Source organism: Mastigoproctus giganteus, chromosome 5 (assembly GCF_048544385.1).
Source record: "Mastigoproctus giganteus isolate SK-2022 chromosome 5, ASM4854438v1, whole genome shotgun sequence".
Taxonomy (NCBI): domain Eukaryota; kingdom Metazoa; phylum Arthropoda; class Arachnida; order Uropygi; family Thelyphonidae; genus Mastigoproctus; species Mastigoproctus giganteus.
The window spans coordinates 27062339-27090247 of record NC_143579.1 but is presented as its reverse complement, the minus strand read 5'-3'; the positions used below and the strand labels follow the sequence as shown (position 1 = coordinate 27090247).

Here is a 27909-nt window from a genome sequence, read left to right as displayed (position 1 = left end):
CTTTGTTTATACTGTATGTGAATGTCAATTTTTCAGTATGTAATAGATACAAAGCTTTCATTACCTTTTTTGCATCTGGAAAGAACTGTGGTATTTGCATGTGGAAAATTATATCAGCAATACTGTCATGAGATAAACACTGAAAGAATAAATGAAAATTATAAAGTCAAGTAATCTGTTAAAATACATAAATGCAGAATGTTATTGCATATGATATAATTTAGATTAGTAAATTAATAAGAGGAGTTTTCCTCAATATAGTACGTAGAACACTTCCGTATGATACCCACCAGAAATTAAAACGGAAAAAACGAAAAAATCGACAACTTACCGGTACATTAAAGTAAAATATAAATAATTAAATAATCAATTTAACACAATTCAAAATCAATTTAAAACAATTAAAATTCAAATTAACGCAATTAAAAGAATCTAACGAAAATATTCAAAACGATTTTCCTTCCTGAAGAATGATAATTTAGAGAAAAGGGTCAACTTCATAAACCAGTGTATTAATTAATAACACAGGAATAAGAACAACACCTGACAAGTTCCCACAATCATAATGTTGTCAAGCTCAATAACATTATGATTATGATAAGTATTAGCAATGTCATAAGGGGCTAAGTACCTTAGTCTTGGATGTATGCCCAATATAGAGACAAATATTAGCTCTATTCTACATGATATAATTTACACAAAAAGGTCAACCTTCAGAAACCAGTGCATTAATTAATAACAGGAATAAGAACAACACCTGACATGCCCCATAATCATGTTATCAAGACTAAATGCAAATTTACAACAAAACAAGTATTTGACCTTTAGGCCTGGGAATTATCCATAGTTCTGCCTAAGTTGCTGATATCTTTTTTAAACTGTACAGCATCACCTGAAAATATGAGTACATTTAACAATCTAAGACAGTGCTGTTTTTAAGCTTACTGGCTTCATATCAACTTTGTATCTATTAGCAAATGTATGCCAAACTGTAAACAATTTATTTTGTACAGAGGAACAGTCAAGGGTGTATGGAAGTAAAACATCCATTAGGTGTGCCTTTAACCCCTAGATCAGTGGTTTTCAACCGGGCTGCTGCGGCACCTTAGGGTGCCACAACAGCATTCCAGGGGTGCCATGTAATTTGGGTTTCAGTTACTTAAACTTATTATTATTTTTTAATTTATATGTTTACTTCATTATAAAAAGGTGTACAGTATCTTTTTAATTTTGTGGTGATCTATAATTGATGTTTACTTAGTACCTCTATATAAAGAATAAAATTATATACTGTGTATATATATATAATTTGTATTATGAAATGTAATTTTTATAATTATTATTGTAATAAATATAACATATATATTTTTTTAATATTATATATATATACAGAGAGAGAATAAGATCTAACAGGCAGAAAATTGAGTAGGGGTGCTGCAAAATAAAATAAATGACTTAGGGGGTGCCATTATTAAAAAAAGGTTGAAAACCACTGCCCTAGACGGACGTGTTTTCCCTATATAGTACAATACTATAGATCCCCATGAGTGGGGATCTTTCTGCTTCCCCAATTATTTACTTATTAGGACACTAAAGCGTAATCAAATTATACTCAGTATCCAATAAATTTTCAATTTTAAGCTCTAAATTTACAAGGAGTTAAGTATCTTAAGATCATTCTAAGTAATCTGAATTTCTCTTTCTCACATAATATTGTATTGTACAAAATTTTAATAAACTGCACATTCAGAAATATGTTGTATCGATATCAGGCAACAACTCAGCCTTCTTGGGGGCCTATATGAGAGCTTGAAGGACAGGGTGGATGCCCTCAAAGAAACTAAATTGAGGGGCCCATCAAGCTCTCAGCTGCACACATCAATGCCAGAGCTTGCACTTGGGCATCACATGACACAGAGCCAACCCCCAAGGCAGAATGCGCTGGTCCTGAAGGAACTAGTAGTTGTTGGTGACTCTACTGTCAGGGAAACGGGGAACATGCTTTGTAAAAAGGATAGGTGGAACAGGACCAGGGTATGTCTGCCAGGGGCAAAGGTTGATGATGTTGTAGAGCGAATATCATCTTTTAAGGGCACAAAAGGTGATATAGTTGTACACGTTGGCACTAATGATATTAAGAGTAGGAGACCGGCAGAATTACTTAACAAGTACAGGTCACTGTTGAACAAAAGCCGAGAATTAGGGTTGAATTTGAAAGTGTCTGCAATTCTGCCCAGACACGATAGGAGGGAGTATATGATGAGAGCCTTGTCGATCAATTCGGCCCTGGAAAGATTGTGCAAGGCTCAAGGGGTAGAATTTTTCTCAGCCTGGACTGTACTTGTTAACAGGAGAGATTGCTTCTACAGGGATGGGATACACTTAAATAGAAAGGGTGCAAGAATATTTGCCGATGCTATCGAGGCAGTGTTAGGTGGGTCGGAAAACTGCTAGCTTGGGGGGGGGGGAGACAAAGACCAATAGATTGACAGTAGCCACTGGCAGAGGTGAAAGAGATTCTTGCACTGCTTCTATTAGAATGAGCAGAAGCCTGAAAAACAAGATGCTTGATATTTCAGAGACTGCTGGGAGCCATTGTGGTACAAGTAAACACATGGGTTGTGTTAGGGTAGCTAAGAATAGAAACAGGTGCAGGTATACTTGCGTGTACACCAATGCTAGGAGTTTAGTAAACAAATTTGATGAATTTGAGGTATTGCTCAAAACATCAAAGGCAGATATTGTTGGGATATCAGAGACGTGGTGTCACACAGATATAAGGGATGCAGAACTGGAATTTGGGGAGTACAACGCCTACAGAAAGGATAGACAGGATAGGAAGGGGGGAGGGGTTATGCTATTAGTTAAGAAACACATAAAAACCAAGGAAGTGAAGCCAGTCGACATCGCTGGACAGTGCAGTGTTGAGTCAGTTTGGTGTGACATAAGCATTGGGAGATCAAAACTGAGAGTAGGAGGCCTAATGTCTCTGATGAGTATAATAAGGCCTAATGACTCTGATGAGTATAATAAGAAACTGTACAGGGAAATAGAGTGGGCCAGTAAATCAGAGAGTCTTATAATGGGAGATTTTAATTTCCCAGATATTGACTGGAATTTGGGGGCTGGTCACTCACACACTAGCAGGGCTTTTCTGGATTTATTGGATGATTGTTTTCTACATCAGCATGTTCGGGAGGCAACTAGAGGGAGTAATACTCTTGATTTGATTATCAGCAGTGATTCTTCATGCATTAAGAATCTGCAGATAAATGAACCACTAGGTGGCAGTGATAACAGTGTGCTGAAGTGGGATTTACTCAAAGAGGTAACTACCATTACGGGTAAAGGGAAGGGTTATTGCTCCCGTAAAGGTGACTACGATGGACTGAGACAGTATTTAAATTCTATACAGTGGGACCAACTGATGATGTTACCAACAGCAAATTCAAAATGGGAAGCATTCAAAGAACTTATCTTGGAAGCTACTAGGCTTTACATACCAACTAAGAAATATTGTTCAAGGTTTAGGCCAAAATGGATGTCAGATGAACTAATGAGGCATATGGCAGAGAAGAAAAATGCATGGGATACTTACAAATTAACACATGACACAGAAGCCTATGATAGATACAAGTTGATATGCAACCAAGTTACAAAGGAGGTTAGGCAGGCGAAGGCAGATTACGAGAAATCCTTGGCAAGGGATGCAAAGAAAAACAGCAAAGAGTTCTTTACTTATGTAAACTCTAGAAGGAAGGGGATGAATCAGATTGGTCCACTTGATATTGATGGGTCAACTGTTGTTGATCCTGCTCAGGTAGCTAACAAACTAAATGAATATTTTGCATCGACATTCACATGAGGAGTTATTCAGCGAGGGGAATGCCATAGGTGTATTCAACTCTAGCAGTAAGCTACAGAATCTTGAAATAACTGGGAGTAAAGTGGAGGAGATATTGTTGAAGACAAACACAAGAAAGGCACCTGGGGTGGATGGGATCTATCCAGTTATATTAAAGGAGGCAGTAAAGGATGTAAGCAAACCCTTAGCCATAATTATGAGAGCTTCCTTGGACTCAGGGGAGGTACCCATAGACTGGAAATGTGCAAATGTGACTCCAATTGACAAAGGAGGATCAAAGGCTGACACAAGTAATTATAGACCTGTGAGTTTAACTTCTGTTCCAGGAAAATTAATGGAGGCACTGGTTAAAGAAGCACTGCAGGATCATTTAGACAAGACTTCAGTTATAGCTCGGACACAGCATGGTTTTGTTAAGGGGAAGTCTTGCCTGACCAATTTGATTGGATACTATGATGCAGTCACAAAAGAACTGGATGCAGGGAATAGCTTTGATATTATATACTTGGATCTTAGAAAGGCTTTTGATACTGTTGCACATGGAAGACTGCTACACAAATTGGAGCAGTGTGACATTGGAGGCAAATTGCTGCTATGGATAAAGGGGTGGTTGAGGGGGAGAAGACAGAGAGTGGTAATCAATGGACACTGCTCATCGTGGACTAATGTTATTAGTGGAGTCCCTCAGGGCTCAGTGTTGGGTCCATTATTGTTTTCTGTATTTATAAATGATATTGATGATGGTATATCAAGCTTAATGTCCAAGTTTGCAGACGATACAAAGGTTGGCAGGGTTGTCAAGGACACTACTGACACTATGCTGCTGCAACAGGATCTGGAAAGGTTGAGCAGATGGGCTGAGTGGTGGCAAATGAAGTTTAACATTGACAAATGTAAAGTACTACACAAATTTGTTTAGTAAACAAATTTGATGAATTTGAGGTATTGCTCAAAACATCAAAGGCAGATATTGTTGGGATATCAGAGACGTGGTGTCACACAGATATAAGGGATGCAGAACTGGAATTTGGGGAGTACAACACCTACAGAAAGGATAGACAGGATAGGAAGGGGGGAGGGGTTATGCTATTAGTTAAGAAACACATAAAAACCAACAAATAAAAAGCAACGTATCAACTCTGTGGTACTACACTGACAGTGGTAGAGAATGAAAGGGACTTGGGGGTGGTTGTGTAGGCAGATATGAAGTTCTCTGAGCAGTGCAGACGGGCTGCAAGAGTAGCTCATGGAGTATTGTCAATGATATACAGGAATTTTTCCAGCAGGGATAAGGAGGTGATTATTCCCTTGTATAAGGCAATGGTCAGGATACACCTAGAGTACTGTATACAGGTCTGGAGGCCTCATTTCAAGAAGGATGTAGAGCTGCTGGAACGAGTACAGAGAAGGGCAACAAGATTAGTGAATGGAACAAAGGGGTGCTCTTACGAAGAAAGGCTTAAGTTTTGCAAATTACAGTGTCTGGAGACTAGGCACCAGCGAGGTGATCTGATAGAGGTGTATAAAGCCTTGAATGGTTTGAGCATGCTCAATGCTGATGGGATTCTTCCTCTAGCTCAGAATAATCACCTGAGAGGGCATAAATTCAAATTGAGGAAAGATAGATGTAGGATAGACGTGCGGAAATTTGCCTTTAGCCAGCGGGTGGTTGGTTGGTGGAACAGACTTCCATCCCTTGTCATGGAGGTTGATAGCCTAAATAAGTTTAAGTCTCAGCTGGACAGGTATTTTGAACGAACAGAGGGGTGAAGTGGAAGTGGGTTTTTTTTGTTTTTTTTTTGGCTGATGCTGCATAAGCTTGCTTTCTTGCATCAAATGCCTCTACTAATGCTAATGCTAATGTTACAGTAGATATATATATTTTGCTATATCTGTATACTGTTTAAGTGGAAATTGGTGAAAAAAAAAAAAAAAAATTAAGCTCCATATGTGTACTATTTTTCTGTTTGTTTATTATTTAGTTTTTAGGAGCATTAGCAACTAAGGCCATATTGCTCCGGGGAATGAGGTGGTGGTCTAACCTTTCCACATCCTCCGTATTTGGTGGTCATGGGCTCGAACCCCAGTCTAATCAAGAAGCATGTGCTATGTACTGCTGCTCCTGCCCACCTGGCTACAGAGGCGCCCTATTTTTCTGAATGAGCAGAAATTTCAATTTTAACACAATGGAAAATGTGTTGTGCGTGTACACACATGCACTTAGATTGCATTAAATTGAATTAGATTACTAATTTTAGTAATCTTGCATTAGTGACTTTTATGGGTGGGAATGGAACCCCTCTACACCAAGCTAAAAGTTTATATATATAGACAAATGTATTTTATCAGTGTGTCGAGTAGGGTTGCTGACCTGTCAAGAGTAATTACAATGGAATAAACTGAGAATGCTTTACAGGCATTCTCAATTATTTTTTATGTTATTTTTAAGTTGATCTTAATTTCATTTAATTTCAGGTAATTTGCTTTTCCTTGCAGGGATTCTCAATTTATTCCACTGTAATTACACTTGACAGGTCAGCAACCCTATTCAATACACTGATCAAATACATTTGTCTATATTTCATTATCGTTGCCATGTGGTATTTCTGCTATAACTAGTACTGTCTCAGATCCATAATCCAATTAAATAAATGAATAACTTTTTTGTTCTTTTTTAGACGTTCGGTTTTATCGATACATCCTGTTATTTTTATTTATATTATATTATATATATATATCCAATATTTTAAGTTAAATAAAATAAAACGTAAGCCAGTAGTATGGCAAAAACTGTAGAGCGAAAATTAACATAAAAATAACCCAAATAAACAAACAAACAAAAAGAAAGAACAGACATAAATAATAGCCCAGAAACCCTTGTATAATTTCGAACTTTAAATCCAATTAACAAAAACTATACAAAATTTAGGATAATGCCAATTACATATTAATTTAGCGGTACCCCCCCGAGAGGTCTCATATGGAGGAATTGCATGTCGCTGCCTCTAATGAATGCTTAATTATTTATTTATTTATTCACTCTATTATAATTTAACTTATGTTAATATTTAAGATAATTCAATGATAGTATATATATATATATTAAATGTAATTTAAAGTCAAAGTTACAGTTGATGGTAAAAATAATTATAAACAATAAAACATAAATAAGCAAGGTATGACCAAATGCACCAGAATGTGCAAAGCAGCAGTAAAGGATGCAAAAATAGATAAGTCTGATAGTTTGCATAGATGGAGGTGAAAATTACACAAAGTGCCAAGGACTAGAAGGGTAAGGATAGTAGAATAAAGAAGTATTGTAGATTTGAAAAAGGCAAAAGAATGTTAATATCCTAAAAGTTATGGTGAATTAAGAAAATTATGGGCTGAATTGCAAAGCCAATTTGGAGGTGAAGGAACTGTAAATAAAATTGTTAATACCAAATGATTAAACAAAATAAAGTAAAATATAATAAAAGGTGGTAGAGCTCTCATCAGATATGGGTGGGTAAATTTAGTTATAAGTTGAATACAGGGACGGCAAAAATGCAAAGTCTGATGTGAGCTGAAGTAAATATTGATTTCCACAAAATTCCAACACTAAAATATTTTTCCAAATTTACTAAAAAAACTACATATTTTTCCCATTTTGAAAACACTTAATTATATATTTTAGCCGTAATCTTATCTTTACCTTAATCATTTTCATATCATTGACACTGCGTTGGGGCTACCTTGTCCATACTGAAAAAGAATGTGCTAATTTTATTCTTTTTGTTTTTTTCACATTTCTTCTACTGTTATGGACAAGTATAGAAACACAGTTCCTGATACATAGTCAGGTGTAGTCCCCTGATGAATTACCTGATCATGTATCAATATTTACTTCAGCTGAAATCAGACTTTGCATTTTTGCCATCCCTGTATTTGACTTATAACTAAATTTGCCCATCCATATCTGATGACAGCTCTACCACCTTTTATTATATTTTAATTTATTTTGTTTAATCATTTGGTATTAATAATTTTACTTTACAGTTCCTTCATCTCCAAATTGGTTTTGCAATTCAGCCCATAATTTTCTTAATTCATCATAACTTTTAGGATATTAACATTCTTTTGCCTTTTTCAAATCTACAATATTTCTTTTTTCTACTATCCTTACCCTTCTAGTCCTTGGCACTTTGTGCAATTTTCACCTCCATCCACGCAAACTTTATCAGACTTATCTATTTTTACATGCTTATATAATATATATATATATATATATATATATTTTTTTTTTTTAATTTTTTATTATTATTATTTTTTTTAAACTTAACAATAACGGGTTAAATTGGAGAATTTGCATACAACTGGAGAAATTTAATAAGAATTTAGAATATAAGTATTAGGGGGTGAAAACTATACCCATGAGGCCAAAGGGCCATATATTTGGGTAACCTAAGTTGGACTTCATTGTTGTACCCTATAAATAAACACATAGATTATAATAAAATAGTAAATTAAAATGATGATGTAGCTAATTATTGATAATAGGATACATTGAATGGAACGTTAACAAGGGCTAGCTCCACTCAATATATCTCATCAATAATTGGCTGAGGGTATCTGTTTCTGTTTGCCATATGCCAGTTTTTCTAGGTTCAAATATACTGAGAATATAATTTCAATATAACTTAATTACTTTAATATATGTTAACTTTAGCAGAAAACTGGCAGAATAGCTGCTAGCCCGACAGATAGCTGTAAAAATGAATAATAAAAATAATGGAAATGAATCAAGAATAATAAAAGTGAGTACCAACTATTAATTTGTGCAATGTATTTATGTAGTGAAAAAGAAAGTCTTATGCCAAAATTAAGGAGGAATAAGGATAGCAAGAGAACTCAATCTCCCTCAAATTGCTCTAATAGATTCTGAGGTATAAAAATTTAGAGTTAGCAAGCTGAAAGCAAAAGCATAGAAACAGCATATTATATAAACACTTGGGATTTACTGGGAATGTAACTGCCCGACCTTTTAGTAAGATCCTGGTATTACAGTATGTAGTGATATTTGATGTAAATTAGCAGAAATTTTAGAATACCTGATGTTTCATAAATCTAATAATGAATAGAAAAAAAATTACCTGATATGATAAAAGTTTTATGAATAAGATAAAAATAAAAATAGAAATATTATGAATAAGATAAAAATATAATAGAAGATAAAGCTTATATATATATTAAAGATATTAAATAAATAAACCATTATAAACAAGCATAAAGTGATAGAATTAATCTTAAAAATTTATACCTGGGTGTTATATGGAATTTTCCATGCAACAGCTAAAAGTTGAGCCAGGGAGGTAATGAAGATAAAATGCCTAAATTAAAGATAAACAAATTTATATATTAATATATGATCATGTGAAAGAAGAACTAAGAAAGTTTAAGTTTCACCATGTCCTTGCATAAATGCACACAAATACTGTTATCTTAAAATTCAGAAAGAAAATAAAAAAAATGTACATTTCATATATAAAACTGATCTGTATAAATTAGAATAAGGGTATTTGTACTACAGTTTATTGCATATTCCATTATACAAGGCAACTGCCAGGCCGCACCTAGAGTACTGTGTACAGGTCTGGAGGCCTCATTTTAGGAAGGATGTAGAGTTGCTAGAACAAGTACAAAGAAGGGCAACAAGATTGGTGAGGGGTGCTCTTACCAAGAAAGGCTTAAGTTCTGCAAATTGCAGCACCTGGAGAGCAGGCACCTGTGAGGTGATCTGATTGAGGTGTATAAGGTCTTGAATGGGATGAGCAAGGTGAATGCTGATGGGATCCTTCCTCTTGCTCAGATTAAGAACCTGAGGGGCATAGATTCAAATTGAGGAAAGACAGTTGTAGAATAGATGTGCAGAAATTTGCCTTTAGCCAGCGGGTACTTGATTGGTGGAACAGACTTCTATCTTTTGTTGTGGAAGTTGATAGCCTAAATAAATTTAAGGCATTTGGAATGAATGGAGGGTTGAAATGGGAGGGTTTTTTTTTTTTTTTTGGCTGATACTGCATAAGCTTGCTTTCTTGCATTGTATGCCTCTACTAATGCTAATATCATGATCTCTCTTTGGGTTTACTACACCAATAACAGGAACTTAGCCACTGAACCCACGATTTACCATAAACCCCACAAAAAAAAAAAAAAAAAAAAAAAATCGCGTGTGTATCCTGTATGCACGAAAGATGTTTAATGTGTAAACATCTTCCTAAATTTCGAACACCTACTAACACCTACTAAATTTCGAACAGCTGTAACTGAAATCATGAACGATGTAATTTATGCTCACACCCACTACTTACTCTACCAAATCAATGTTAGTGATAAATAGGATACACACGCTTGCTGCTTACTCTACCAAATCAACGTTTGGAAGAGGTTAGGCCAATAGCCTAATTACCCATTTGACTGTAGCCATTTGTTGAATATTATGATTGCAACAATACAAGTATTTGTATTGTTACAATCATATTATCATGTTGGATCATGTTACTCTGTCATGCTTTGTCGAAAATTACACACTATGAGATCTGAAAGAAACTACATTATTCACACATAATACGCTATCGAAACTATGATTTGGCTCAGGATCTCAACGAGTACAAGTGCGAGATGGGAACGCTGCACATTCCATTTTGCAATGAGGAAACAGAGATACTGTCAGAGATGAAATATGCCAAGATCTAAGACAACAATGAAGAGCTCATACTAGATCGTAAATTGTATGAATCGAACTTGGACATTCGCATAACGATTGAAATATGTAAGACAATGTGTCAAGACAATAATGACATTGACCCTGGCGAAGCATGTGGTAATGACCTGCATAGCCTTGTAACGCGGCTGCAAGAAGACCCCTTTCGAAACTTTTACAATCATCTGAACAGAGCGATGAATGTGGAATAAAGATTGCCATGCTCAACTGACTCAGCGCAATTGCAAAGAAACGCAAAAACTTGATGACCAACGAGAACTTCTGCAACTTAATGAGAATGGCCAATGACAAGCAAAAGATTCTATTCATAAATGTAATTTGGAGTCTGTTATCTCGCAATTGTGAACTGATTCAAATATTCTTGACCAGTCCAGCTGGTTGCAGAAAAACATCTATGATTCGTCTCTTGATGGAAATATATAACTGCTTCAGTAATACAGACTGGTACTGTAACGCCTGCATTACGTGTTCATCTTGGATGTGCTCTGAGCACATCCAAGATCACCGCCCTCAAGATATCTATTTCTCTGGTTACCAAAAGGTTTCTGCCATGGGTGGCAATGGTTAGCTCAAAGCCACCTAAGTTGTATGCCCCGAATCATAAACATTTTTCCACAACCAGCTGGTTTATGTCAGCTTTGAGCACATCCAGACCATTTCCCATGATCCTTTGCATGATGTCCTCTCCCGACTCTGTTCTTTTTGCCTTTCCCACGTTTATTCTGCAATCAGCTGGTTTGTACCAGCTGTGAGCACATCCAAGACCACCTCCCATGATCCTTTGCTTTAAATGCATTACTTTACATTACTTTATAATTTTTGCAAGATATTCATATCTCCAGTTACCAAAAGGTTTCTGCCACAGGTGGCAATGGTTAGTCCAAAGCCACCTAAGTGGATCACCTCCCATGATCCTTTGCACGATCTCCTCTCCCGACTCTATTTTTCTTTGTTATGAAATGGACATGATATCATTTCTGCATTGCAAAATTCTGACAAATTGATTTTACTACCGTCCGAAATTTAGTAGGTGCTGCCAAAGATGTTTACACATCAAAAAAATAAATAATAAATAAAATAATTTTTTTTTTAAGGGTTACAGCAAATCTTAGTTCAAGTGCCAGTTCATGCCACTAGTCTGACAAACTCTCAAGCAGGATGTATCATGTTATGCAATAAACAATTATAGTACATTTATTCTAATATCCATTAGAATAGATGTGATTACTTCCTATGCAGACAGTATTAAATATTTGAAACACACAAATAAAACAAGACAGGATTTTGTTATTATTTGTATGATGATGTAGAAGCTAACCATAGCATTAATATTAATGCTATGAAGGGACATGCATGGAAAATGCATGTCTTTTCAGTTGCTTAAGAATGCATGTCTTTAAAGATGTAAAAAGAATGGTGTTGAATGGGTAAAACCATGTCCTTCTGACAGAACTGCAAAGGATTATGCAAGGAGGATGTTTGTAGTAAGCGAAAGGTGCAACCTGTTGTACAGGCTTAATGGCAGGTCACTGTGTGTCAGTTGACATCGCAATACAATATGGGGAATGCAAGAACAATATCCAACATGATGATGTGCTACACATTCAGACGCATGAGGTTCCACAGCAGACGACCCAAGAGACAACGTCTCCTCACCACTGATCATTGTCGACGGCAAATGAAGTGGTGTCAACAGAATGTTGGTTGGATGAATCCAAATGCCTGGTGCAACACAGGTCCAAGGACCTATCATGTATGGTTCTCACTATACAGGCAGGTGGCAATGGTTGCTTAATCCTAGTTCTTGCCAGCAAAAGTGTGTTTTGCTGGCAAGAACTAGAATTCCTGGTGTGTATGGATCAACATTTCATTGGTGAGGTCTCAATTTTTTATTTACATACATATAAATATATATGTCCAACTGTTCAGTGTAGCTGTGGCACCTCGAACAGAGTTCAACTCCGCCAGTTAGCAACTTATTGTTTACAGAATGCTGTAGTTTGGCCAAATGTAGATCAAGTGGTTTGTATGCACCACCTTAACTGGGCAGCAGCAAAGCAGTACCCATCTTCAGCACAAGGAGGTGGGCCTGTATTAACTTAATTGCCCAAAAAGGGGCAGATCTAGCACTCACCAGTAGACTGGTGAGGTCTACTGGCAGCTCTCAGGAGACCATGTGCACCCTGCCATGTTGCCTTTTTTCTCAGAAAGAAATGGGATCTTCCCAGACAATAACGTGCAATGTTAATCAGGCCCGCACTGTGCACAAGTGGTTTGAGGAATACAGTGCAGACATCACCCATCTTGATTGGCTACCAAATTTGCCTGACCTTAATTCAATCGAACACCCGTGGAATGTTTTGGAATGTTTGTCCATAAGGTTAATGGACAAACAACCATCATCTATTCCGATACTGTGGAAAGCCTCTCAAGCAGAATGGCTGCAGGCCCCTATGGACATCTTCAGATATCTAGTGGAGTCAATGCCTAGGCAAATAGTGGCTTTTATCCAGGCAAACAGTAGCCCAACATAGTATTAGGTGGGTGGTCATAATTCAGTGATCACTCAGTGTATTATTTGCATTTCTCATGACATTTATGATAAAATTTTAACTCACCTCCACACTAAAAAACAGATTTGGAAACTTATTAAACAATTAAGAAAATTGTTTAATAAGTTTCCAAATGGCACTCCTTCCTATTTCTTCGCCTTTTTGTTCCATTTACATAATTTGGCTAATTTATTTTTTATTTTAATTTTTGCTGTGAAACTCTATTAAGTTAATGGTACACAGGAAAAAGTGATGAACATTAAATTTCAGGAAAAGAGTAAATGGCATCCATTAATGGTCATCACATCAAGATGTGAAAGATTCACAGAAAAATTCTCTAATTGTGATTTTCCAAGGATATATTACATTTCTACATGCTGGAAGAATTTATGAACAAGACTGTATATGTGGAAACTTATACAAAATAATATTATTTTGTATAAGTTTCCTAAACAAAGAAAATTTTCAAGAAAAAAGGGAAAAATATAAAACCCTAAAAAACAAAATAGATAACCTATGTAAAGCTGCTAAAAGGAAATGGTTGGAAGACAAAGCAAAGCAGCGCGAAGAGGCAAATAAACGTCACGACTCTAAAACTACTTACCAGGTTATAAAGGAACTCTCTAAAACATACATCCCGAAAACACTGACGGTGAAAAATAAAAACAATGTAAAAAGAGGATACACGCAAGAAATTAACCCATTACTCTTTTAAACCATATATATAAAATATTTATAAGGATCTTACAAAATAGGATACTTAAAACATATGAAGAAACAATAGAGGAAGAACAAGCAGGATTTAGAAAAGACAGATCAACAACAGAAATATTCACACTAAACATCACTGCAGAAAAATATTGGAATAAGAAGAAACCTCTTTATCTGTGTTTCATCGATTTCAAGCAGGCATTTGACTCTGTAAACAGAGAAAATTTAATGAAGCAACTACAAAAAATCCCACTTGATCATAAAATAATCATATTTGTAAACAATTTCTACAAAAATACAAGAGCAATAGTAAAATTCAACAACTTTAAAACAGAGAAATTTGAAATAGAGAAAGGAGTCATGCAGGAACATCCCTTTATCTCCATATCTATTTAATATCTACCTAGAAGAACTAATGAAATCAACTGAAGAAAAAAGTAAAAAAAAAAAAAAAGTAAAGTGCAGCCATTATCAACCCACTGCAGGATGGAAGCCTCCTCAACAATTAATGTTAAGGGAAGAGGCACGTTAATAAATGGAAAAATAAAAACCACATAAAATATGCAGATGATTGTGATTTTAACAGAAATCAAAGAACAACTAAAAGAAATACAGTGGATTCCGGTTATTTGGGCTACCGGTTAATCGGGATAGCCGTTTATTTGGGACAAATCTTAAAGAACAGAACCCAATCGAGAAAGTAGCCAGGGTTTACTTTGCTTAATTGGGACAACATGCCGTTTAATCGGGGCAGGAGACCGCAGCACTGGAGATTACCCTACGATTGTCTCCGACCGAACATGTGGTTCGGTCAGATTTCTGGAGGTCCTAACCATAAAACAATTAGCAGTCTCCTGTTTATTGGGCTTTTCTGTTAGTGCAATCTATCATAAACGGATAGTAAAGTCGTTCTTAGTGAATTTGTGGTAATACTGACAGCTGGAATTCTGTGGATTATTATGGTGAAATGTGTTCACACTTCCATGGAATCTTCAATCATATAAAAAAATTAATTTTCAGAATCTTCTCTTCATTCCTATTTTTAAAGCTTCGTAACTCATTAATCCGTTCTCACTTGCGCATATCGTGTTACTTGTAATTTGTGTGTGCCGTGTTCTTTGTTACTGATTGCTTATCTTTTTACTGTTTTAAATTTTAACCCCCATCCACAAATGTCAGTGAACAGAAATATCAACTAGTTAGTATGTACATATTACAGTAAGTATTAATTATTCTGATTATCACGTATCATTTAATTTTTTAATTGGTAAGGTAATAAAAGGTAAATTTGTCCTTAATATATCTTTACTTTTATAGCCTGTGGATAAATTTCCTCCTATTTTTGCTAATTAGAATCGCCATTTAAGAGAATTAAAATTCAATTCACAAACGTGATCACAATGACGGCGGTTACTACACATCGTATAGTGAATGGTACTTTACTATGGTGAGTCCGTCGTAATGTGATTTGATTGTACAGTGAATCAAATGTAAAGCGGGGATCCATTATTTACGTGAAACTTCGGATAATTGGGGCAGTCGCTTAATTGGGTCAAAATGCACTAGTCCCGATGTGTTCCAAATAATCGGAATCAACTGTATTAACAAACATCGATAAAGCAAGCAACAATTATGGAATTAATATTAATACAGGTGACCCCCCGCTTAACGCTGATCATTTGTTCCGGAAAAACAGAGCGCTAAGTGAATCCGCGCTAAGCGAGCGCCGCTTTCCCATAACATATGTATTTATGAGCTGCGGTCGGTGCCATAGGATATTTCCTAATGAATAATAAACAGTAATGAAAAGATGCACAAATGTCGGTCAAAATATTTAATATTCAAATATTTGCACATATAAAATATTCTGCATTACATACGTATAATTATTGGTAACTACTTGCGTATCAAAAGTAAACTTAAAATTCCAATTAAAATAATGAATTTAATTGATGAATTAAATCATGAAAAATGTGTGGATTTTCAATTGAACTTTGGCCCTCTTCCAAATAAACTAAAAGGGGTATTAATTTTAAATCCCCCGCAGCGTTACCACCAACAATAAAGTCAACCGATCCTTCGCCGTTTTTTTCTTCTTTCAATATGAAACTTCTTTTAGGCATTCGTTTCCACAAAAGTCCTGCTTCAGCTATGTTAAAAACTTGTTGAGAAGTGTAACACATAATACCCCTCTTCAATAATTTTAAGAAGTTCTTTTTTGAAAGTTTCGGCTCCTTGATCTGCACTTGCGGCTTCTCCCTGGATTTTAAATCTATTCAACCAGCCCTTACCAGTTTTAAATGGTTCCACATTTTTTTTTTTTAGGCGAGTTTTCTTCAGATCATCATATTGGCTAATCTCTTTCTCTCTCTCTCTTTTTTTTAATATTTAACTTAACTGAATTCTGCATTGGAATATTATCTTCAATAAAATTAAAGTCTATCCATTTCAATCCTAATAGCCAGCCTAGCCCTAGTTGCTTGCAGTGGAACAGCTATCGTTCCCACTGCAAAAATTAATTCTTTATTTTTTTATAATAGTTCTTACAGTTAAAGTTGCAAGTCCTAAATTATGGCACACATCTGCTTGTCGTTGACCGGAATCGATTCGCTTCAAAACGTCTAATTTAATTTTCAAATTCAGTCTTTTTCTTACATTTATAGTCTTCGTACTGCGCCCAAACGTTGTTGCTTTTTTATTCCTATCAGTCATTATTAGCTCTTCGAAAATGTAACTGCGTTGGTTGAATTAATTATGATACAATGTTCAAGTAAACTGTCCGTTACGCACGATGTCTAATACTCTACTGAGTGATGACTAGACTTCAGATAAATGCATATAACGCAAATATTACAAGCAATATACTTGATCATTTTTTAAAATGTTGATCTCGGAACTACGTAAAAAGTCACTGTACTGCAATTAAATTAGCGTGCGACAAAATTTCACTGAGCGTGGGAAAATTTCTCAAGTCGGCGTGGGAAACGTTTTAATGTTGTTTTGCTATTCATTTTCAAGCTATCGACTCCATCAAATGAAACGATTTCGTTAAATATGTCAAAAATGTAATCTGTAAAAGAGCGTTATAGTGATCTGTGACAGCGTTATAGCGAATCAGCGTAAAGTGAACCATGTTATAACGGAGGCCTGCTGTATAAATAAAACGAAAGTAATGCAAATCAGAAAAAACATAGAAGACATAAACATCCAAAATCAACAAATAGAACAAGTACAAAAATTTGTATACCTGGGCTCTCTAATAACCGGAAACCTAAGTAATATTGTACAAATTAATCACAGACTGAACACTGGATGGACAAACATGAACAAACTCAAAAACTTATGGAAGAGTAATAAAATCTCAGATAGTCTAAAAATTTTTAACTATATGAAACTGTCATCACAGCAACTTATGGATCAGAGAATTGGAGAATAAATAAGAAAGAAAGACAAAAAATAATGTCATTTGAAATGAGATGTCTAAGGAAAATCAATAAAACAAATTGGAGTGAACATAAAACTAATTGAACAAGTAAGGAGCGATCTAAATTTTGAACGCAGAATAATAGAGCAGATCTACAAAAAACAACTTCAGTGGTTTGGACATGTGAACCGGATGAAGCAACACAGGCTGCCTAATGTAGTACTGACAGGAAGAATCAGAGATAAGAGACCACCAGGAAGACCCAAAAGAGAATGGCTCCAATGCCATTCTCTTTTGGGCTTCATTGTTCCCAAGATCCCAATTGTGGCAAGATTCAAGAGATCTACAACAATGGAGGATGATATCTAAATAGGGACTCAACCCACGCCAAACAGAAGAGTAGAATAATGATGATGATGAATTGAATTTGAGTTGCCGAATTCACAGTTTTCTACGCAAAATTCTGTGGGAAAGAGTTTCCATTCAATTTTTAAGTTTATACTGAACATATGATGTAATGTTCAAGAGATCGACAACAATGGAGGACAATATCTAAATAGGGACTCAACCCGTGCCAAATGGAAGAGTAGAATGACGATGATGAATTTGAGTTGCCAAATTCACAAAGTTTTCTAAACAAAATTCTGTGGGAAAGACTTTCCATTCAACTTTTAAGTTTATACTGAACATCTGGGATGATTTAGTCCATTGCACAAAAACATTATTATTACATACTTAAAAAAAATATATATATATGTATGTACTTACAATTTGTTTTCCAGCTGGAATGAAAGTGGAGAGGGGGGCTGTTTTGGAGATTGCCAGAAAAATGCTGTTTGGGAGAGGGGAAAAGAAGTTTGTAATTAGTCTTTTCATGAATGTGGATAATGTTATAAAAGTAATGCATTTATAGCTAGTTTTTACAATCACTTAATTATTGTAAATTTTACATATTTTTGATTAATATTTCTCACTACTTTTTCTTTTTTAATTTCAGATAAATTATGGACTCAGCTAATGGTTTTCAACTTATAGTATTGGCATTTCATCTGAATTTAGTAGATATTTCATCTGAATTTAGTAGATATTGTTACCACTGCCAGGTGCCACCCAGTGGCACCTGGCAGTGGTAACAGGGCACCTGACAGGTGCCCCATGAAGAATGTGCTCACATTAACTGCTAATCAGTTATTAAAAATCTGAAATGTTTTCTACCTTCCTAAATTTATTCACTTTTACTACAATAGCTGCCAAAGTGATTTTTTTAGTTTTCATACAAAAATTGGGTGTGAGAACCTGTCAGATACCCTGCCAATGTTTTAGCAACTATTTAGATTTTGCTTGAAGAATGTCAAGAAATTTTCAGGTTACTTGTTTATATTGAAATAAGCCCGAAAACAGAAATAATAGTATTGAATATACATAATGTGTTTTTAATTTTTTTATATTTATATACATAATAATCAGAAATATGTGTATGTGCAGTTTGAAATTTCACACATTTAGTAATTTTTTAAATTAAAAAAAAATGGAAGAGACTACTTGACTGATGCTTATATCTCTGATGCATTTTTCATAATTTTTAGCATAATTAAGCAGCTTGTTTTTAAAATTTTAAAACATAAAAAGTTACATACAATAAGATTGCAATTCATTAAGAAAAGATGAAATACTGGAATTATTTAAGCTGAATTTAAAAAAAAAAAAAAAAAAAAAATTAAAAAGAAAATGGGCACCTGTCAAGGTGCCCATTGAGATCTTTGATACCTTTTCTTGCACGTTAACAGTAAAAGACAACACTGATATTGATGTATAACATTACAGCCAGACACTAATCGCAGAAAGCCATCAGAAGTAAGGTTAAAAATTTGTTGATGAAGGAGAGGGGTAGGACAGCAATTCTTAATGATAACAAAAGTCCCATATGATAATAATGACTTCCATGTGCTTGGAGAACTTAAACAAGGCTGAAAGATCTGTTTTCTCTTGGATGTTGAGATAAAAGGTGCAGTTACAGGAGTACTATTGCAGCTAGCAAAAATATTTCTATGTGCACAACTTGAACAGACTGGTGAAACAGTGGGACAATGCAGGACTGCACTTTCTTAAAGAAGGTGTAATCTTTTTTATACGTCTTGACTCAGTTTAACAGTGTGGAATGTAAGAAGTACTGGCATTTCCTCTGAAAAGAGCAGACAATACATAACCAACCAAAAAAATTATTCTCCTATTTACTCTTATGTCTGTGTGCTTCTCAGGAATATCAACACAAATATATCACCCCAAACCAGGAAAATAAAAATTAAATAGCAAGGCACTAAATTAATACCTCTTAAATTTCAAGACAGCATCAATATCAATGTTTTAGAATAACAGAGAATACTGAGATAAAGAAAACAAAAAACTAAACTATCTATTATCCTTGACCAATGATATACAGGTTACGTCAAAATTATGTTAACACTTATATGGAAAAAACATTGTCAAAATTATGTTAACACTTATATGGAATGAATGTTTGAACTTTATTTATTTTATTTTCAGATATAATGGCAGATAGGTTAACACTAGAAGAAAGAGTGGTGGCAAGCTTGATGGTAGTGTTTCGTTCTCCAACAAGTTCCAAGAACAATTTCAACAAGACCCATCAAACTGTTTAATGATTTATCACATATACAAAAAGTTTGTTTGAATTGGCTCAGTTGCGGACAACTACAAAGGTAATGCCGGACGTCCCAGAACAGGTAAAAGTGAAATGAACATCGCTGTTGTTCAACTATCAATTCAGAATAGTCTACCAAAGTTTGGAAACAGGGATTTCACAGAAAACTGTGTGGAGAATTTTAATGCAGGGCCTCAGAATGCACCTGTACCATATCCAACTCATCCAAACAACGATGTCCAGTTGTATGGCAAACATACAACTGGACATCGTGTTCAGCGATGAAGTCACTTTTCACATTAGCAGTCATGTGAACCGACACAACACAATCTTTCGGGGTATTGAAAATCCACATGTACTTCGTGAACATGAACGTGCCTCCCCAAAGGTGAATGTCTGGTGTGCTGTTACCGCTGCTAGTGTAATTGGACCTTACTTTTTTGACACCCCTAACAGTGAATTCCGAATCCTACTTACATATGTTGCAGTCCTACGCCATCAATGAACTTCCACTGATAATACGCTCAGCGGGATATTTTCAACAGGACAGTGCACCTGCACATATTGTTCATGACTTCCTAGATAACAAATTTCCACAAAGATGGATAGGAAGATGTGGGCCTTTGTAATGGTCTCCCCACTCCCCTGATCTGATGCCCCACAACTTTTGGTTGTGAGGTATGGTGAAAGAGAGAGTGTACACATGAAAGTTCAAAATATCAATGAATTCAAGGAAAGAATTATGAATGTGGTAACATCTATTCTCAGAGAATTATGCTTCAGGGCATTAAATGCTACTTTCAATCGTTTCCTACTGTGTGTTGATAACAATGGACAACAGGTTGAGACGTTACATACATAATATTCCACATATACAATGCAATAAATGTTGATTTCAGTTAATGTTTTTTCCATATAAGTGTTAACATAATTTTGACATACCCTGTATTAATCTCAAAGCAAAAAAACAATAACAGCAAGAGTGTTTTGCCTTATTTTGCCAATAAGTTTTATGGGAAAAATATTGAGAAATAATTTAAATGAAAAATTAAATTTTCCCCCCCTTAATTCTGATATACTGTATCAGATAAAAAAAAAAAAAAAAAATCATTAGAAACAACAGTCATGTTATCCAAAAAATATATTTTCCAACTATGTACCACAAAAAAAACCAAAAAAAAAACCCAATAAATAAATAAATAAAAAATAAAGTAAAATACAGGAAATCTATTTTTTCTTTATTTATGTATGTACGGAAAGTTACCATAAGAACAGGTGTTTCTTATGGCTAAAATTTCTCAATTAAAAAATAATTAATGATGGAAATCAGAAGTGAATATTATACTGGAGGAATACTAAAATTAACACTTATGGACTGTAATCAATAGTTAAATTCATAAATTTTACTGTTTGGTGTATCAAATAACACCAATGTGCCAGCTAGATGGTTAATAGTAATCTGTGATAAATAAATGTTTCTCTATTTGGCATTTATGTTATAAATTTCACCAATTAATTTATTTTAAATAATGGTTTTTATAATTGACTCTTGATTTTTTTTTTTTTTTTTTTAAGGAGTCCTTATGTGCTGTAATGTAATAACTAGATCGTATGTATAGCTTAGCTTAATTTTCAGCACTCACCTCATAGTAATCCGCTTAGCTGGTGGAGGGTTTTACCACATACATAGTGGTTATAGGATTCTAATACTTTACTGGGATTATGGGTTTAAAATTAAGTTATGGGCTATAAAAAAATTTTTAAGAAAGGAAAGTGCACCTTCCATGGTTGCCTAATTAAATTAAATTAAATGAAGAGAAAAAAAAGAAAAGGAAAATATAAGCTAATAATCGCGCACGAGCGACTTTCGAGTTTCCTCGTCTTCAGTTAGCTATAGTGGGGGGGGGGAAGAGAGCGCACTTGTGTTATATACGGGTTGGGTTCCCGAAATGCATTTCAGTGCACGTGGAAACTTAATACGTGCTAAATTCCAAATGGGGGAGAAATTGGCGGGAATCTTTTTGTTTAACACGTTGAGTGATGTATGGTGCTTAAACCATTCAATAACGAGGGCTTCGTTTTTCAAGGATTTTGTAGCTAGAATTTAATTTAATTACTGTGATGGCTGAATCGATGAGTGGGTTGTGATTTTGAGATTGGACGTGTTGTGTTAGTTCTGTACTTGCTGAATTAGTTTTGAAGCTATTAAAGTGGTAGTATGCCAGCGTGTTGGAAATTTTTGATGTTCCCGAATTTTGCTGTTGGCCAATCAGATTGCCAAGCATGTTACATAGGCAGTACAACAGCAAAATTCGGGACATCAAAAATTTCCAACACGCGGGCATACTACCACTTTAATAGCTTCAAAACTAATTCAGCAAGTACAGAACTAACACAACACGTCCAATCTCAAAATCACAACCCACTCATCGATTCAGCCATCACAGTAATTAAATTAAATTCTAGCTACAAAATCCTTGAAAAACGAAGCCCTCGTTATTGAATGGTTTAAGCACCATACATCACTCAACGTGTTAAACAAAAAGATTCCCGCCAATTTCTCCCCCATTTGGAATTTAGCACGTATTAAGTTTCCACGTGCACTGAAATGCATTTCGGGAACCCAACCCGTATATAACACAAGTGCGCTCTCTTCCCCCCCCCACTATAGCTAACTGAAGACGAGGAAACTCGAAAGTCGCTCGTGCGCGATTATTAGCTTATATTTTCCTTTTCTTTTTTTTCTCTTCATTTAATTTAATTTAATTAGGCAACCATGGAAGGTGCACTTTCCTTTCTTAAAAATTTTTTTATAGCCCATAACTTAATTTTAAACCCATAATCCCAGTAAAGTATTAGAATCCTATAACCACTATGTATGTGGTAAAACCCTCCACCAGCTAAGCGGATTACTATGAGGTGAGTGCTGAAAATTAAGCTAAGCTATACATACGATCTGGTTTTTATAATGTATTTTTTCAAAAATTTCATTTTTATTTATATTTTACTTTTAAATTTTTCTCCCCATTTTCTCACATTCTTTTTCAGAACATCATGCATTGCAAGGAAAAAGAAGTGTCAGTGGCAAAACACCATTTTAGATTAATATTAGTAGCAGCAAATGATGCAAGGAAGCAAGCTTATACAGCATCACCCAAAAAAACCATTATACAGCATCCGCTAAAAAAACCATACTCCACACCTCATCCTCCTGCCCCTTCTAATAATTTGTTTAATTCTTCCTTAGATTTATTTAGTTTCCCCTTTTCCACAATGTCATATGAGAGTCTGTTTCAAGAATCAATCAGTCCATGACTGAAAGCAAATTTTCACATATCTGACCCACACCATCCTTTTTCAAATTAAGTTTATCCTCTCAAGTGTGTTGTCCCAGAAAGGTTAAGGATGCCATCAGCATTTAGCTTACTTAATCCATTTAAAGCCTTAAACAATTTGGTCTCCTCATGTGTTAATAACAGTTTCTAGATACTGCAATTTGCAGAACTAAAGTCTTTTATGGTAGGAGAATCATTTTGTGTCCTTGACTAATACTGTTGCTTTCTCTGGACTCTAACAGATCCACAATCCTTAAAATAAGGTTTATAGACCTGTATGCAGTTTTCAAGGTGCAACCTAACTATTGCCTTATACCTCTTTATCCCTGCTGGCAAAATTCCTGTATATCACTGACAGAACCTCATAAGCGATCCATTAAACCTGTCTGCACTGCTCAGAGAACTCTCTGCAAGACTGTACAATGAACTCTAGGTCTCTTCTTTTGTTCTCCACCACCTTGAGCATGGTCCACCCAAATGGTATGTTATTCTGGGATTTTTGCTGTCTGTATTATGTATCAGTATGTACACTGAAAGGACAGAATTCATGGGATACCTGGTTCCTGGGCAACACGACGCTATCACCCCTTTCGCTAGTGGACGAACCCACTGCTCAGCAGGTATATAGGTATACTGCATTCACGTACACAGTAATTCGATGTTAGTATGGATAAACATCGTGAGTTAACCATCGTGAGTTGAAAAAGGGATGATAGTGAGTGCCCGATGCATGGGTACCTCTATTGCAGAGGAGGTACAGAAATTGCACTATCCCTGTCCAACAGTATCAAGAGTGTATCGGGAATACCCCATTTCCAGAATAACATCTCATCGCAGACAGCACTATGGGCAGAGAAAGGTGGTGGATGAATGTGGCCATCGTCATCTGTTTTGTGCTGTTTCAGCCAACCGGAGAGTGATAGTGGCACAAATCACCACCGACTTCAACGAGGGAGGTGCCAGAAACGTCTCCACCAAGACCATCAAGCAATCATTAGCTGCAATAGGTTATGGGAGCTGCTGACACACTAGAGTCCCATTGCTAACACCATGACACAGAACTGTAAGCCTCAACTGGGTGAAAGAACATCGGCACTGGACCGTGGATGATTGGAGACGGGTCTCCTGGTCTGATGAGTCCCGTCTCAAGTTATTTTGAGCAGATAAGAGGGTGCATATCTGGTGGAAACCGCATGAAGCTATGCACCGATCATGTCAACAAGGAACTGTTCAGGCAGGTGGATGGTTGGTAATGGTCTGGGGCATGTTTAATTGGCACATGTTGGGACCTCTGGTACATCTAGATGCATCTCCAAACGATCCAGGTTACATATCCATCTTTGCAGACCATCTGCATCCCTTCATGGTCATTGTGCACCCACAGGGCAATGGACTCTTCCAGCAGGATAATGCACCTCCCCACAGAGCCGTGGTGACTAGAACATGGTTCGAAGAGCATTCCGCAGATTTTACCACCATGGTATGGTCTCCCCATTCACCAGACATGAACCATGTGGAGCATCTTTGGGATGCTATGGAAAGGTCCATTCGAGCTTTGGATCCTCCACCCAGGAATGCGACGGAATTATGCACAGTGGTGCAGCAAGCATAGATGATATACCCGTGGAATGCTTCCATGAACTAGTGGACTCAATACCTCGCCATGTGACTGCCCTTATCCGGGTGAAAGGTGGGCCTACCTCCTACTATGTAGGTGTCCCATGATTTCTGTCCATTCAGTGTATATGCTGCCTTGCATTTATCAACGTTAAACCTCAGATGCCATTTCTGAACTCATCTGTCCAGTTTTTCCAAGCCTCGTTGCAACATCATACCTGATTTCTGTCATTAATCATCCTGCCGACCTTAGTATCATCTGCAAACTTAGACAATAAGTTTGACATGGCATCAATATCATTAATACTGAAAACAGGTTGTTTTATTTAATTATTTTTATTTATTGTTTTATTTTATTTAATAAACTAAATAACAAAACTGAAATGCAAATATTATCAATGAAAGTATCAAGCAGAGTCACATATTCAAATATTGGAAACAGCAACTCATAAAAGCTTTAGTGAAAGTAACACATCTCAATATCTGGTGTTAGAATTGGGCTGAGATTGCACTAGAACTTTTCTAAATTAAGTTCAAAGCATTTTGATTGAAAAATTAAAAAAAAAAAAAAAAAATTTCCTGAATGTGAAATAGCCATTGTTGATTATAAGATTAAATACATTCATAATTAATTACAGTATCTAAATATCTGAACCAACGACTGGTTTGTGCTGGATAAACTTGACAACAAATATATTATTGTACAAGTAGGACATAATTTCATTCTATATGCAGCAAATAGCAAACTAGATTTTCTACTCAGTGTATCGATCTGATATTGTGGAGGCACTTTGTCAATCAGTAGTGCTATACCAAGTTGTCTCAGTATAGCACTACTCTAACTAAAAAGGCACTGCTAAAATGGAAAAGTGTATAGTTTTTTTATTTAAAGTTATCCAAACCATGGTTTCAACCCTTTTTTGGCATCTCATCAGTCGGTAGGTAGCCATTATAAAGACCTGAATGACCCGTGACACAATATACCCACAATGTATGAGATGCAAGATGGTGCAGCAGGCAAAAAAAATTCAAGTAAATTTAGGGTAAAAGGCTAATGATATGAGAACTAAAAACATTATTATACAAGGCATAATCTCATTCTGTACATAGCAATGAGCAAACTACTGCTACCTATACATCTATCTCATATTGTAGCACTTTGGCATGAGTCACCTTGATATTGCACTACTCTAAATAAAAAGCACTGCTTCAATGGGGAAGTAGATTGCTCTTTTCAAAGTGTATTCCATTACTTATACTTTAAATAAATACAATATAATTCTTCTGGAACAGTGCAATACTGAGCAACTTGGTGATGTGCCAACACAATATGATATCAATACCAGCTGCCAATCATCAAAAGGCATTAATTCAGAGAGAGAGAGAGAGAGAGAGAGAGAGAGAGAGAGAGAGAGAGAGAGAGAGAGAGAGAGAGAGAGAGATGCTGAAAATGAATGTCCTCAAACAATGCACATAACATCCTAGTATGCAGAGCTACGACAATCACCAATTGTTTCACAAGTAGGGTTTGTCACTGCTACTTTGTCTAGCCAACCGAAGACAAAAATGAGGTTGAAGAAGCAGCCTGGAAGAAGGTTACTTCCAATTCAGAAGTTCAATTCCCAGACTATAAAATCTGATAACATTTTGATACTGGCAAGACCGAGTACTGAAGAAATACCAATACTTCAAAAAAAGTTAAGAAAATGCAGAGATTGTAGAAACAATAATTCTTGCATTTACAAGCTCCATACAGAGTAACTGTTAACTAAAATTTGTATCTGGTTTATACAGTAATGTTCATAGATAATATAAATGAATCAAAAATTTTTATAATTAATTACTTACAGCCATCCTTCATTGTGGTATCTAAAGGAAAAATATGAAGCAACTGTTGAGCCAATAATACATCATTATTAAAAGCTACAGAAAGTAAATGATAAGGAATATCACAGTAGATATATGCACAAATCATACTTTTATAAGTGAAGAAATTGAAGATAAGCAATTACAAGTGATATTATGATTGTTACCTCTCAGATTGACTGGAATCTGAGAGGTAACATTCAATTAGAAAAAGTAAGTAGGAATTAGATGATTTTTCATCTAATTCCTACTTACTTTACTTTCTTTACCTGCTTATTTACTTTTTTTTACCTACTTACTCTATTTACTTTCTAATTCCTACTTAAGATATTTTGATTCAAAGAAGCTTAAAGGAGAGATAACAGAAGTCACTCCAAATTTTGCCAGTGATATTTGAATGAAAGTTCCACTGTAGTTTAATTTTGAATATTGCCATGCAGAGTGCTTGAGTTTTTTTTTTTTTTTTTTTTTTTTTATGTATACTGATGTGTGTTAAAACAGTTTCCATCACTAGAGGTTACATGGGGTTTGATATTTCTGGGATGGAGTTGGGGTCAATGACTGAGATCCTGGGGTACTGAATTACTCGTGGGCTGATGGTGAGGAACAGATTTTGAGTTTTAAAATTATTTTAAATTATCATTCTTAATTTATCGGTATTCTAGGAGATTTGGATAAGAATTCCTATAGAGGGAATAAAGGTAATTCCTTTGTTTATTCTTGAATGTTAATATAGCGTAGGATAAATTGAACCTATGGGAGCTCTTGCTTACTTCGTGAAAACTTACAGATAAATGCATATTTTTTGCTTATGTTAAAAAAATTGTTTTCAGAGGCACATTTTTGTAAAAAAAAAAAAACAAAAAAAAACCCAACAATAACAAAGCTTTCTTTGTTGTTCTTTCAGATGGTCTTAAAAATCAGTGATTTCTCCTTTATATAGTTGAGGAATGGTCAGGGCCAAGGCAGTAAGTTCTAGGATAGAAGAGTGCCATTATGTTTACAGTCCTCATAAGTGAAAGTAATATGCCAAATAAAAGTAAAGTTGATTCATTTTCAGAAATGCTTCATTCTTTCTATGGCAGGTTGGAACATTTTTAAATATCTCTCATGT

The 27909-nt window shown here is 35.4% G+C and overlaps 1 protein-coding gene across 1 annotated transcript in view; it reads right to left on the bottom strand.

The window, feature by feature from the left end:
* LOC150085259 (ubiquitin-like modifier-activating enzyme 6) overlaps window positions 1-26904 on the bottom strand; it is an 88763-nt gene extending 61859 nt beyond the window's left edge. The window contains exons 1-4 of the mRNA XM_090374503.1: window positions 26778-26904; window positions 18084-18147; window positions 9165-9234; window positions 65-139 (exon numbers count right to left, since the gene is read on the bottom strand). Coding sequence (XP_090230629.1) covers window positions 65-139; window positions 9165-9234; window positions 18084-18147; window positions 26778-26904 — 336 coding nt within the window. The remainder of the gene's footprint in view (window positions 1-64; window positions 140-9164; window positions 9235-18083; window positions 18148-26777) is intronic.
* Between the last annotated feature and the right edge of the window lie 1005 nt (window positions 26905-27909).